Below are 14,978 nucleotides of genomic sequence, written 5' to 3'. Positions count from 1 at the left end.
CTCTGTAGGGGCGTTTGGGCGGTTCTTAGGGTTCTTCTCTGTTTCCTAAGGGCGGCGGAGCTCTGGGGCGGGACCGAGGAGACAAAGAGGGAGAAGAGGTGTGTCCCCGCTTCCCTGAGGCGGTTGTGAGGCCCGACTGAGCCCGTCGGTGACGGCGGCGTCCTGTTCCCCCCCGGTCGCCAGCTCTGGTCCCGCTCTTCCCACGGGTCTGTGGCTGGGGCCCGTGCCGATGAGCCCGACCCAGGTGGGTGCTGCGTACCCCGGGCCTCACCCCCCCCCCCCCCACCGGCTCCCACTTTCGAGAGCGGAGCCCGGGTGGAGGGGAACCGATTGGTTTCCTGCAGTCAGGCCCCGGTGTCGGCCGTGTGATGAGGTGGGAGGGTTCCCTCAGGGGCGGCCTGTGCACAGGCTGCAGGAGCTGCTGGGTCGGCAGCACTGGGGAGACCTCGGGTCTGTGTCTCCAGGGGACACAGGGCCAGGCGTGTCACCTGGGTGGCGACCTGAGTTTCTGGAAGCCATGGAACGTTGTAGAGGAAGAGAGGGGCTGCGATATTGTGATTTATAAGAAATATATATTTGGTCATTTAGATGACCAGAATGTATTCCTCGTATATACTTGGTCTTCACCACAGGTCTGGCTCACTGCTTCCAAAATCCTTGGAATTTCCTAGGTGTTGAGAGTAATAAAGGTGTCTTTTGTACTGTGAATGAGGTGATTTTTTTTTTCTTCCCTGAAGCACCTGAGGATGGTGGCTGATTGTCAGGAGAATCGACCATATGATTAGAAGATTGGAATTTTAATTCCCACTCCACCCCACCTCCCTAGAGTGGAGAGGGGCTGAAGGTTAAATCAGTTGCCAACGGCAGTGATTTAAACAACCAGGCCCATGTAATGAAGCCTCCATGGAAACCCATAAGGACAGATTCTGAGTTGGTGAAGAGGTGGCGATATGGGGAGAGTGGTGAACCTGGAGTGGCCGTGGCAGCTCCGGGTTTCTTCCCCATACTTTGCCTTGTGCATTTCTTCCATTTGGATGATCCTGGGTTATATCGTTTTTTATAATAAACTGGTAAGTTAGTAAGTAAAATGTTTCTCTGAGTTCTGTGAACGGTTCTAGTAAATTAATTGAACGCAAGGAGATGGTGTTGGGAACCTCTGATTTATAGCTAATGGGCCAGAAATACAGGTTATCAACCTGGACTTGTGACTGGCATCTGAAGGGGTAGTGTTATAGGACTGAAGTGTTGTAGGACTTAATCCGTGAATCTGATGCCATCTCTGGGTGCACACCGTTAGAATTGAGTTGAATCCTTTGACAACCCTGCTGGTGTCCGAGAATTGCTTGGCGTTGTTTGGGAAGTCACTCCCCCCCCCCCCCCCCCCCCGTATGTTGGTATTGGGTCATGGAACCTAATTTAGGTGCATATCGGGATTTGAAGTTTAAAGTTGTTAAAAGGGGGATGGGAAATGGAGACAGGAAGATGCTAAGGATGACAGGGCAGTGGACTCCAAGAGAATTATGGGAGGGGCTGGACAGGAGGAGTGACAGTGGAGGAGAGATGTGACAAGAGTTTCTATAGATCATAAAGATAGAGTCACCAGGATTTCCTGCTGCATCACATGTGTCTGTGAGCAAAAGTAGTGAGTGAAAGGCCATCCCAAATTTTTTACCTAAACATTTAAGGAATGGAGACGAGGAAGTTAGCGCAGTGAACAGGATTCAGGGAGACCATCATGAGTTGTATTTGGACATGGTGATTCTGAGATGTCTCCAGATGGAGATGTCAGAGATCGAGACCTCACATAGGCAGATGGACATAAAGATCTGGAGGCCTGGGAAGGTGGCTGGTCTGCACCTTTCAAAAGGGTAAGGGGTGCTGGACTGGACCAGGATGTAGTCTGGGGATCAGATTAAAGAAGGAGCATCTTAAAGTTGTTATTTTCAGATGGGCTCTGTGGTGAGGTAGGGGATGCCTCAGACTAGAGGGCAGGGCGCAGGTGGGTGTGCATCCCTGATGCCTCTTCAGAGAGGAGCGGTCCTGGTGTGGAATGACTTCTGGCCTGTGTTTGTAGGAAGAGAGGTCCAGATGGAGTAAGGAGCTGACCTCGGTGGAGGCTGAGGTGCGAGTTGGTATAGATTCTCCCCAGTTTAGGCTAAGCAGAACCTCAAGACCACTCCCTGTGGAACAAGACAGGAGTCACCTGGGCTAGTGGAGCTGTTGGGTCCCATACCAGGGCACTGCTGCCTCACCTCCTCCAGCCCTCAGAGCCAGAGGGGTGATCCACTGTCCAGTCATTGGGTCCCTGCACGCTCCCCTCAGAGGATTATGTTGCAGGCAGGCCTGGTTGCTGAAAGGACTGGTAGCTGACCTGCCTGCCCAGTCCCTCCCTGCAACTTATTAACTTAAGCTCATATAAAGCAGTTATTGACTTAAACATGAATGAACCAGCATCCCTCTAAATACGAGGCGTGACAATTAAGTTTGCAAACTTGTTGCAGCGATATTGCTAACCTTTTTTGATAGCAAAGGGATTATTCATTGTGAATTTGTACCAATTGGACAAACAGTTAACCAAGTTTACAATTTGGAAGTGCTGAAAAAGCTGTGTGAGAAAGTTAGACAACCTGAACTTTTCACTAAGAATTCATGACTTTTGCATCACGACAGTGTACCAGCTCACATGGCACTGTCTGTGAGGGAGTTTTTAGTCAGTAAACAAATAACTATTGGAACACCCTCCCTACTCACTTGATCTGGCCCCCATGACTTCTGAAGATAAAGGAAATATTGAAAAGAAGGCATTTTGATGGCGTTCAAGACCTCAAGGGTAGTATGACGACAGCTCTGATGGCCATTCCAGAAAAAAAGTTCCAGAATTGCTTTGAAGGTTGGACTAGACGCTAGTGTTGGTGCATAGCTTCCTAAAGGGAGTACTTCGAAGGTGACTGTAGTGATATTCAGCAATGAGGTAGGTAGCACTTTTTCTAGGATGAGTTCGTGAACTTATCAAACCTCGTATGTACACATAGGTAGACAGTTAGAAATGAACCTATTGAATTAGTTGCATTTATCTAAATACTTAATAATTTGTCTGAATGTTAATTTACCTTTAAGTATTTGCTTATGATGTAAAGTTTTATATATCATATCCTCTGAAAACCTTAAAAGGTGGAAAAAATACATGCCCAAATTTTCAAAACCCTACTACTTCATTTGCACTCAACACATATACAGAACCATTGGTCGTGTGGACAGTACAGCTGATACATCGTGTTTACTCTTTATGTTTGATATCACTATCTGCCCTATGAGTTGAAAGCATTCTAATGCCCATTTTACAGATGAGAGCATTGAGGCTCAGGGAGATTCAGTCCTTCTCCAGTGTCACCCAGCTGGTAAGAGGCAGCACTGAGGTCTGAGGAGCTGAGCTTCGACCATCAGGCTGAGGTCGCTTTGCTCTAGGGCAGGGCAGGGGTAATGGTCCAGGCAGCTTATCGGATCCTAACACGGCTTTCCATTTCTCATGGCCTTCCTCTTCCCACTGGGTCCCATGGCAGTGACAGAAATGCTTATGGACCCAGCAGGGATGAGTAGAGAGTTCCCAGGCTCCCACCCACCCTAGTTATCACCCCGATGTCTTAGGTACCCCAATGTAGGGAATGGAATGGTGGTGTCCTGAGACTCTGCACCTATCCTCCTTTTCTTGTGTCTGAAAACCCTGTGGTTCCACAAAACCCAGGATCCTGAATTCAGTCCTGGGTTATATGGATCAGTTCCATTTTGGACAGCTGATGGGTAAGATGTGATGTGCATGCAGGGTGCAGGATCCAGAATGTTCAGATACTAGCAGGTGAGAACTATCTGGGGGTGTTTAGGAAATTGAAAATTCCTGTTACATTGGATGGGATAGGGAGTGGGGTGACGGGAGGTTGGAGCATGCAGGGACCAGGCCCAGAATGACAGCCTTTGGTTCCCAGCCTCTAATATGAGGACAGTGGAAACAGGGAAGGTTTGGAGCAGAGGAGGGAGGTCATCTGATCCAGGTTTTAACAGACTCCTTCAGGCTACAGAGTAGAAGATAGATGGTGGGGGTAAAGGGGGTCGCTGCCCCAGTGCAGGTGCATGCTGCTGTTGGCTGGACAAGAGTGGCTGTGGAGATAGAGTAGAGTGGTGGCTTCTGGATGTGTTTTACACAGAGCTGCCCACATTTTCTCATATGGAGAGTGAGATGGAAGTGGGGAGTCAGGGACGGCCTCAGAAGTGGGAGAGGGCCGGGAACCTTGGGATCCTCATGTAGGTTTCTGTGGCTGGGTTAAAGCAGGAAACAGGGTTAGGTGGGGAGATGTGCAAATGAGAGGTCCATGCTCTCTGGTCCTGGGGGAATGCTGTCCTGGGGCCAAACCAGGGCGGATTAAGATGCTGCTTGCACTGGCCGTGCACAACTGGTTTCCACATGCAGAGTGGCCTGTTAGGAGGTGAAGGAAATGCCAGTGGCATGGGCTGGCGTGTCTGTGGAGTTGTCACTGTGCAGGGTTCAGAGTCGTGAGGGAGGGCAGTCCAAACAGTGATGTGCAGGTGAGAAGGGTGAGTGGTTGGCCCTGGGCCCTGGCACTGGCCCTTAGGGTGGAATGATGAGACTGAGTTTGGTTGTCTGAGAGGCAAGATCTGGGAGACCCTAGGGAAACTGGCTGACAGGAGAGGGCTGGGATCCCATATACCAGGCCAGAGCCTAAGATGGCACTTTTCTGCCCCCTCCCCCACCTGTTTCATGCTGTGTGCTGGACTCAGTGCTATTGAGAGAGGAGACACAGGTGCCCCCAGCACCTGGTAAGTGTTCCACATCGGGAAGTCGGGAAGAGGATCAGCAGGAGGGATGTGTGGGGGAAGGGCTGATGGTGCTGGAGAGAAGTGTATGAGTGACAGTACCTATGGGGTTTTAATTTATGCACAATCAATGAGTAAGTGAGGACACAGAGAGGCCAGTGACAGTGAAAGAAAGTTTTTATTACTTCCTTTCTTCCACCTCCCCCCCCCCACTCTGGTTTAAGCCATTGTCTCTCAGTCCGGTTGTAGGACACAGCTCCCTAGTATTATGCTGGTATTATGAGCCTTGCACTCCCCCATCTGAGGCAGTCGGTCACCAGTTGTAGGTTGGCTGCTCACAGCAGCTCACGCAGCTCTCGCCGGCTGCCAGCCGCTCACGATGGCTGCCAGCCAGTCGTGCTCATGGCATCACACAGTAGCCCACGGCAGCACACAGCAGCCCATGGCAGCACTCAGCTGCCCCAGTAGCTCACGCCAACCCCTGGCTGTTCACTGTAGCCCAGCTCCAGGGAGAGCTATTATTCACAATCTTAGCTGTAGCGGGCGCAGCTCACTGGTCCAGGTGGGAAAACAACCAGCGACCTCTGAGTTAGGAGCACAGCGCTCCAACAACCTGAGCCACCGGGCCAGCCCTACTTACATTTCCTGAGAGGAGGGGCACACCATATAATACAGGGCCACATGGGGAAGCACGAGTAGAGGGAAACCTGAGGTCAGAGCCTTTATTGGACTTTCCAAGGGCAATGCAGGGAGGGTGGCTTAGGGATGGCTAGTTTGTATAATTGTAGTGTACCTGGGGGGCAGAGGCTGTCCCTAGTTGTCTGATCCTTCATCCTGGGCTGATTTGGGGCAGGGGAACTATCCACTTGATGTGCGAGAGTTCATTGAGGTGATTCAGACTGGGCTCTGGATCACAGGGGAGAGATAAACAGATTTGGCTGTTAGTTTGGTTCTGTAATTAATGGGTGGCAAGGAGACAAATGCGGAATTGAAGGAAACACAGAACAAGAAGCTGCTCATGGACTAAATTGTCCCCACTTTGGCAGGGCCGTGTGGTCTTTGAGGACGTGGCCGTACATTTCTCCCAGGAGGAGTGGGAACTCCTTGATGAAGCTCAGAGATCCCTGTACCACCATGTGATGACGGAGAACGTCGCACTTCTATCTGCCATAGGTAAGGCCCTCACACCTACCCCAGGGTCCTGGGCTGGGCATTGTTTTCCCTCTTTTCAGGGGCAGCTCTGTCCTTCCCACAATGAGACTCTGGTGGGCACTACTTCCTTTCCTGGCATGTGTGTTGTTGCTGCCATGGCCGGGCCGTGTGCACTGTACTCGCTGTCCCCAAGCAGCCCGTCCCGGCTGCTCTGAGTACTTGCAAGACAGGGCTCAGGAGTCGGAAATCTTGAAGCTTGTCTGAGACCTGCCCTCATACCTGCCTGTCCCTGCTTGGGTCACTCAGCTTAGATGCTGGCACTTGCTGACATGCTTTGAGGTCTGTCTATGCCACTACTGTCATCACTACTTGTGGGTGTTGTGGTGACTGGCGGGTTGTGAAACAATTTATAAGGCACAACGGAATAGAAGTTAGAAAATTTGTTTAAGAAGAGAAGCACCAGCAGAAGAGTTGCCGGGGGCAGAGTCTGGAGTAGACAGCTGCTGTGGGTTTCTGTTTAGCTGAGGCTTTATATTTTTCTATGCAGGATGTAGGGGGCTTGTCAGCTGCAGGGCATTGGCATTACAGTTGGCTTCCCTGGGGAACCGTTCCGTTTCTGTAGCCAGCCAGGGGATTCAGAGCTCAGCGCTTAATTCTTAAGCTCGTTCCTGTTAACTCACAAGCTCATTCCTGTTAACTCTTTACCTGTTTCATCAGTGGGGACCACTGGATTGTGTTTTTAAAGGCCCTCCTCTGAACTTCCTGTAATTGTAGAATGTTGGCTGTTATGGGGTGGCTCACTTGGGGTGTGTTTTGTCCACTCCCTTTTTCTGTCTTCCCCTGTGGTCTGGCCTCTTCAAGGTCCAAGTAGTTACTCAGTTTGAGCAATGAGGAGGGTGCTGGGTGCCTGACAGGTGGATATTACTTTGCAATGTCAGGAGAGGCTCAGAGGAATGTGGTCCTGGTATTTGGGAGCTGGGAAATGGAGAGCTGTCAGAGATGATTTCCAGTCACTCTGGACATTGGTCCTGTGTCCACCCTTGTATGACACGAGGGACAGAGGCCACAACTCATTTCTGCCTTTTCTTGCCCGTTGTTATTTTGACTCTAACTTCGGGTCCCAGCTCTTACCCATTCACTTAAGGTGTAGTGATGTCTGCACATATCCTTAAATAGCCCTTGAATACCAGCAATTGTGTTGCAATCAGACATTTCTGGGTCTGGACACAACCTGCTATGCAGTGCTCACCAGTCACCAGCAGCCAGGCCTTGTTGAAAGCCATTTGCAGAGGAGTGATTTGGAGACCCTGCCTCTGCTCCATGCACTGTACCCCTGCCTTGGGTCCTTTCTCATCGTCAGGGGTCTCCCACCCAGCTCTGCACAACAGGCCTTCCTCTCTCTGGCTCTAGCCGCCTTTTCTGTCAGCAGTCCCATGGGCTTACTCGTGGTGTGTCTGACACTCATTTGTGATGGGGCTGCCCCCTCCTACCACAGTCGATGTGCACTTCACCGGCATTTCTCTGCTTACAGGCTGGTGTCATGGAGCCCAGGATGAGGCGGCCCCTTCTGAGCAAGGTGATTCTGTGGGAGAGTCACAGGTCAGGACTCCAAAGCCAGATCTGTCCACCCACAGGGCCCAGCCTTGTGAGATGTGTGGCCCACTTTTACAAGACGTTTTGCGCCTGGCTGAACCCAGAAGAACACACCCTCAGCAAGAGGTGGACATATGTGTAGCACATCTCTCCCAGTACCATAAGGAGCAGAATAGAAAGGAACTGCCTAGATGGGATGTGGGGAGGACCTGCAGCACTCACACTGCAGCGGGAACCCTCCTATGCATGGAGAGTGGGACGGACTTCCTGTCTAGCACAGACCTCCCCCAGCACCAGGCCCCTCACAACGGAAGGAAGCCACACAACACTGAGGGCAGAGAGACCCTTGAAAGTGGGCAAAATGAAAATGACTACAAGTGTGATGAATGTGGGAAAGCCTTTAGCCACAAACACATGCTTGTTGAGCACCGGAAAATCCACAGTGGAACAAGCCTCTGTGATCATCTTGCATGTAGGAGGTTCTTTACTCAGTGGTCTGGCCTCATTGACCACCAGACAGTTCACTCTAGGCCAATGCGTTACGAGTGCAGCCAGTGTGGGAAATGTATTAAAGACAGCTCCATGCTCATTATTCATCAGAGAGTTCACACTGGAGAAAAGCCATATAAATGCAGTGAATGTGGGAAGTTGTTTAGGTATAGCTTCACACTCAAAAGACATCAAAGAGTTCACACTGGAGAAAGGCCATATGAGTGCAACGTGTGTGGGAAATTTCTTGTGGACATCTCTACACTTATTATTCACCAGAGAGTTCACACCAGGGGAAGGCGTTTTGAGTGCAGCAAATGTGGAAAATTCTTTAGGTACCGCTTCACGCTTGAGAGACATCAGAAAGCTCACACTGGAGAGAGGCCTTATGAGTGTAGTGAGTGTGGGAAACTCTTTAGGCACAACTCAAATCACATTAGACATCGGAGAAACCACACTGGGGAGAAGCCTTATGAGTGCAGCGTATGTGGTAGACTCTTTAGCCAAAACTCCCACCTCATTCGGCACCAAAATATTCACACCAGAGAAAAAACGTATAAATGTAGTCAATGTGGGAAATTCTTTATGGATGGTTCCACTCTCATTATTCATCAGAGAGTTCACACTGGAGAAAAGCCTTACGAGTGCAGTGAATGTGGGAAGTCCTTTAGATACAACTCCAGCCTCATTAAACATCGGAGAATTCATACTGGGGAAAGGCCTTATGAGTGCATCAACTGTGGGAGAGGCTTTAGGCAGAACTCCCACCTCGTTCGACACCAAGAAGTTCACACTAAAGAGTATTGCAAACTGGAAAAGTCTTCAAAGAAAAGTCTGCTCTGATTTAGCACGGGAACTACTGCTATGTAGTTTGGGTTTTTCTTTTTTTGTTGTTGTATCTTAAAATACGTGTAACATAAAATTTACAATCTTAACTATAAGGGTAAGGTTCAGTAGTAATAATACACTGACATTTTTGTGCGACAAATATCCAGAAATCTTTTTTATCTTATAAAATTGAAACTACACTCATTAAACAGCAACTCCTCATTGCCCCCTCCCTTACCCCTGAGAACCATCATTGTGCTTTCTGTCTATGAATTTGTCCACTCTGGGTATATACGAGAAGAATCATAGTTTTTCTCCTTTTGTGACTGGCTTATTTCACTTAGCATAATTTCCTCAAGGTTCATCCCATGTTGTAGCATGTGTCGGAATCTCCTTCCTCTAACTAGGTAAATAATATGGCATTTTATATGTGTGTCACGTTTTCTTTATCCATTCATCCATCAGTAGACATTAGGTGGCTTCCACCTTATGGCTACTGTGAATAATGTTATAATCATGATTGCACAAATATTTCTTCGAGGCCCTCCTTTGAATTTTTTTTAGGAATGCCTCCAGAAGTGGAATTGTTGGATCACATGGTAATTAAATTTTTAATTTTTTTGAGGAATGAGGGGCTGTCTTCCATAGTAGCTGTACCATTTTACATTCCCACCAACAGTCCTTAAGGGTTCCAATTTCTCTACACCCTCCCCAGCACTTTTTATTTTCTTGTTTTATTTTTTATAACACTATCCTGTATCTCCTTGGGCAAGGGAAGTAAGAGGAAAAATAAACATGGGATTATGTCAAACTAAAAAGTTTTTTCACAGCTAAGGAAACCATCAATAAAACAAAAAGGGATCCTACTGAATGGGAAATGATATATCTGATAAGGGGTTAATATCCAAAATTTATTTAAAAAAAACTCAGTCAACTTAACACCAAAAAAACAAACAATCCAATTGAAAAATGGGCAGAGGACATGAAGAGACATTTTTCTAAAGAGGACATACAGATAGCAAACAGACATATGAAAAAATGCTCGGCCTCACTAATCATTAGTGAAATGCAAATAAAAACACAATGACCCATCGCGAGTCCCAGCAGCTCGGGCGCGGGAGGAGCGGCAGCTGCCAAGCAGCCCAGCTTCGCAAAGGCTCTCGGCGCGCTGCGGTCCGCAGGCTTCCAGCACGCGCCCGCCCCGCTGCCACGATGCCCAAGAGGAAGGTCAGCTCCGCCGAGGGGGCCGCGAAGGAGGAGCCCAAGAGGAGGTCGGCGAGGTTGTCAGCTAAACCTCCTCCTGCAAAAGTGGAAACGAAGCCCAAAAAGGCGTCAGGAAAGGATAAATCTGCAGACAAAAAAGTGCAAACAAAAGGAAAAAGGGGAGCAAAGGGAAAGCAGGCCGAAGTGGCTAACCAAGAAACTAAAGAAGATTTACCTGCAGAAAACGGAGAAACTAAAATGGAGGCGAGTCCAGCCTCTGATGCAGCAGGAGAGAAAGAAGCCAAGTCTGATTAGTATCATACCATGTCTTATCAGTGGTCCCTGTCTCCCTTCTTGTACAATCCAGAGGAATATTTTTATCAACTATTTTGTAAATGCAAGTTTTTTAGTAGCTCTAGAAACATTTTTAAGGAGGGAATTCCACCTCATCCCATTTTTTAAGTGTAAATGCTTTTTTTTAAGAGGTGAAATCATTTGCTGGTTGTTTATTTTTTGGTACAACCAGAAAATAGTGGGATATTGAATATGGGAAGCTTTGATTGTCTTGGGTGTCAGCTTAACATTCCATAGATGGGGGTAGTTTTTATATCCTATAATACACAGAGCATATTAAGTGGCCATTTAGAGTCAGTTGTGCATTTAATAGGTCTTGAACATTTTGAATTCTATTTCCGTTTTTGGTAGACTTGTTTCCTAAACAAAACCACTCCTTGATCCTGACTCTCCCTGTCAGGATTTTGTGCACTCTGTACCATTTTTGGTCGTGGTAGTCCAGTTTTCCTAGTCATTTTGTTAATGTGCTGTGAAAGATCGAAAATTTGAGTATGTAGTATATATGATATTAAATTGTGTATCAGTGGGACTTTTGATGTAACAGTGTATCAACATTTGAAGATATTGGTACTTGATATTCTATTAAGGAAAATTAGCTTCCAAATTGTAAGCTGGAAAGTCACGAATAACTTTAGAAAAGAATCACAACTACATGACTTTTTAGGTTTTTGGTACGTACGTTAAGAATTGTGTACAAATTTGAAATGTCTGTGTACTTATTCTCAAAACAACCAATAAAATCTCGGTTATGAAAAAAAAACACAACACAATGAGACACAGCCTCACTCTGGTCAGAATGCCTATCATCAATAAATCAACAAACAAGTGCTGGTGAGAATGTGGAGAAAAGGGAACCCTTGTGAACTGTTGGTGGGATTGCAGGTTGGTGCAGCCACTATGGAAAATAGTATGAAGGTATCTCAAAAAATTGAAAATGGAACTACCTTATGACCCAGCAATTCCACTCTTGGGTATCTGGAGAATTCCAAAATGCTAATTCGAAAAAAATCGATGCACTCCCATGTTTATTGCAGCACTATTCACAATAGCCAAGACACGGAAACAACCGAAATGCCCATTGGTAGACGACTAGATTAAGAAACTTGGTACATTTATACAATGGAGTATTATGCAGCCATAAAGAAGAACAAAATTTTACCATTTGCAATGATATGGATGGACCTAGAGAACGTTATGCTAAGTGAAATAAGTCAGACAGAGAAAGACAAATACCATATGATCTCACTTATATGTGGAATCTAAAGAATAGGATAAATGAACGAACTAATCAGAAACAGTCTCAGGGACATAGAGGAAAAACTGAGGGTTGCTAGATGGGAGCGGGGATGGGGATAAGGGGGAAGGTGAGGGGATTAAAAAGCATAGTCAGTAACCACAAGATGGCCACGGGGTTACGAAAGTTAATTTGGAGAAAGTAATCAATAATGTAAAGATCTTGTAGGGTATCCGATGGACACTTGTCTTATTAGGGAGACCACTTCAGGGATGCTGTAGATGCCTGATCACTGCACTGTACACCTGAAGCTGAAGCTGAATAATGTCAACTATAATTTTATATAGTTGAAGTGGAGTACAGCATAAGGAATAGAGACAGTGGAAATGTAATGGCTGTATGCGATGTCAGAAGGGTAGTAGATTGGGGGAGGTGGGTTATCACTTTGTGAGGGGTATAAATGATACATGTCTATTTATAGTGTTTCGTACACATGAAACTGAAAAAACAAAACAAAAAACACCATCAGAGAGATGAGGTGTTATTTCATCGTGGTTTTGATTTGCGTTTCCCTAAGGATTAATGATGTTGAGCATTTTTTCATCTGCTTGATGGCTGTTTGTATATGTTCTTTGGGAAAATGTCTTTTTCAAGTCTTTGCCCATTTTTTAATCAGTTTTTGCTGTTGTTATTAATATTTAGATGTAGGAGTTCTTTATATATTGTGGATGTTGACCTCTTATCAGATACATGATTTGCAAATATTTTCTCCCATTCTGAGGGTTGCCTTTTCACTGTTCATTTAGTCCTTTTTTGCACAGAAGTTTTAAATTTCAACATAGTCCAATTTTAATTTTTGTCGTCCGTGCCTTTGTATCATGTCTAAGAAATTATTGCTAAATCCAATGTCATGAAGCTATTTTCCTATATTTATTTTAAGATTATTATTATAGTATGTTTAGGTCTTAACATTTTAGGCCTTTAACCCATTTTAAGTTCTTTCTTTTTTTTAATCACATAAGGCAAGCGTGTAAGTTCATTCTTTTGCATGTGGGTATCCAGTTTTCTTAACACCATCTACAGAAAAGGCTCATTTTCAATTGAATGGTCTTTGCACGCTTGTAAAAAATCTGAGTATGTATGTGAGGGTTTGTTTCTGGGCTCTTTTATTTCATTCTTTTATATGTCTCTATGCCAGTACCACAGCATTTGATATATACTTTTTTAAAAATTTTAAATAGTAGTTTGACCCAGTTTTGAAGCCCTGACAAGTAGACTGTCAGTTTCCCTTCTAGAACAGCTGATTAAAGTGCCAGGTGTGTGGGAAGCTTTCGTGAACTGTGTTGTACTTTCAGACCTGCCTGTGGCCTTTGCTGGAGTTCTGTCACTGCCCGTATCTATTACAGAGGCCATCCTCCGTCTGTTAGCTGGCAGGGAGCCACTGTATCTGTCACCTTAGTCTCTGAAATGCTCAGGGGGAGCAGACTGCTCTGCCCTTTTGCTTTATTTAGAGTCTTTTCAAGGCATTTGAGCCATTTTGGCAAGGTCTCCTTTCCTCCCCCCACCTGGTTTGGGTGTGAACATCACCCAGTTTTGGACAAAAGGACTCAAACTGGCTTCAGCTGACAGCTTACAGAGGTTTCCCTTCTTTGAGGGCATTATTGTCTCATGTGACTTGTAATGGATTTTTCCAGTCTCCAGGTCCTCTCATGTGGGAACTCCCCGCTCACCCCACTGGCTTTTGTAATAATAAAGGTCTTATTGCTTAAACTACATTTAGTTTCTTAGGCTTCTATTCACTGTGTGCTGTGGCTGAGAATAGAATTGGACTCTGCCAGAATGAAAGGGTGAATGGGTTTTGTTGGACCCTCTACTGTGTGTGTTTCAGAGGAAATAGGAGGATAAAGAACAGCTCTCAGTCTAAATTTGGCTCAGTTTATATTGCTGCACGAGGTCCCCTGGGAAAGTTTACAGGACTTCTGCCCCAAAGTTTGTGCCCTGGGTTACTGTAATTCTGTAGTCAGCTTGAGAATGAGGCAGTTGCCTTGACAGTTTTCAGTGCATTTGGCAACAGCTCATGTTGGGTCGTTTGTACTCAGAGGATGTCCCCTATTCCTGGCATTGCTGAGGGATAGTTGTCTCCCCTGCTCTACCTGGTGGTCTGCGTCCTGAAGTCAAAAATCATGTAGTTATATGTCCATGGATGTAAGACTTACAAGGCCCAGGGTGGGAACCATATTCTGTGCAGAAACTGATTGGATTGTAGGAAGTGGAGGAGTCAGCAGCAAATTATAGTAGATGAGCCCCTTCTAAAGGAGCACCCATCAATTTCACAGTAAGTGTGGCTATATGGGAGGAGGGTGTGCAGCAGTCCTCAGGACCTACAGACCTGTGTATGTCCTATAGTCGTTGTCACTGCCAGAGCAACAAATCCAGAGGTTTTCTGGATTCCTGTAGCCTCCCTGGGCTGTTTGCTTCAAATAGCTGTACAGGCTGCTAAGGGGTTCTACTGATTAACTCCAAATGAAATAGAACCTATCAGATAGGGTTTGAGTTCCTCTGAAAAATTACAGAAAGCTGTAAATTATGTCATATAGGACTGGGTGAATTTGATTGTTCTCCCTTTGGCTGTTCTGTCATAATCAAAGACATAGCAGGTGATTTTCCAAGAGTTAGCAAGGCTGTGTCATGTATTAGAACTTTATCATCTATAAACAGAAAAGGTGCTTTTACGTTCTGAGAGTTACCATGTGCAAAAAGGTGGTTTAATGTAGGAAACTGGGATAAGCTAAAGAAGTTAAATTTAAGTTCAGGTACGCATGAAGTGGTAATCAATAAAAATGTATGAACCACCTACCTCCTACACAAGCTTCCAGCGAAGCATCTTTTAGATTCTCTTTTTATTTGAATAGCTTTCCTAATAGTGTCTTTAGTGTATGTCTGTGTGTTATGAAAATTCTTACGGCATTTTAAAAAATCATTATTTTTTATTGTGGTAAAATACACATAACAAGAAGAACCTGACCACATTTCATCACCACCACTGCTGATCCCAATCGGAGCCACCATCCCACCCACCTGGATTTTAGTGCTGGTCTCTAAATGGTCTCCCAACTTCTAACAGTCCTCAGCACAGTAGTCACAATAATTCATCAACAACATAGACAGGTTCTGTTCTATTCAGGTTTTTTTGTCACGGCTCCCGAATTCATTTAGAGCAAAATGAAAACTCTTCAAAACAGTCTGCCTTGCTCTACCTGTCTGGCTCCAGAACATCCCTCAGCTCATCTCCTTCCAC

The 14,978-nt window shown here is 46.0% G+C and overlaps 1 protein-coding gene and 1 pseudogene across 4 annotated transcripts; both read left to right on the top strand.

Moving 5' to 3' along the window:
• LOC141567586 (uncharacterized) lies at positions 1-9,014 on the top strand. Of its 4 annotated transcripts, none has more exons than XM_074315396.2 (4): positions 1-244; positions 4,792-4,830; positions 5,874-6,000; positions 7,511-9,014. In XM_074315396.2, the coding sequence occupies exons 3-4, from the start codon at positions 5,967-5,969 to the stop codon at positions 8,902-8,904; spliced, it is 1,428 nt and encodes a 475-aa protein (XP_074171497.1). In that variant the 5' UTR covers positions 1-244; positions 4,792-4,830; positions 5,874-5,966; the 3' UTR covers positions 8,905-9,014. The 4 variants fall into 4 exon arrangements, with proteins under 4 accessions (XP_074171497.1, XP_074171494.1, XP_074171495.1 ...); XM_074315393.2 differs by lacking the exon at positions 4,792-4,830 and adding an exon at positions 738-1,070; XM_074315394.2 differs by lacking the exon at positions 4,792-4,830.
• A 456-nt stretch (positions 9,015-9,470) lies between these two features.
• Positions 9,471-13,455, top strand: LOC141567588 (non-histone chromosomal protein HMG-14 pseudogene; annotated as a pseudogene).
• Positions 13,456-14,978: the final 1,523 nt, after the last annotated feature.

This window comes from Rhinolophus sinicus, chromosome 8, assembly GCF_057876585.1.
Source record: "Rhinolophus sinicus isolate RSI-liver-muscle chromosome 8, RSI-T2T, whole genome shotgun sequence".
NCBI classification, from domain to species: domain Eukaryota; kingdom Metazoa; phylum Chordata; class Mammalia; order Chiroptera; family Rhinolophidae; genus Rhinolophus; species Rhinolophus sinicus.
This window is presented reverse-complemented; position numbering and strand designations above follow the sequence as displayed.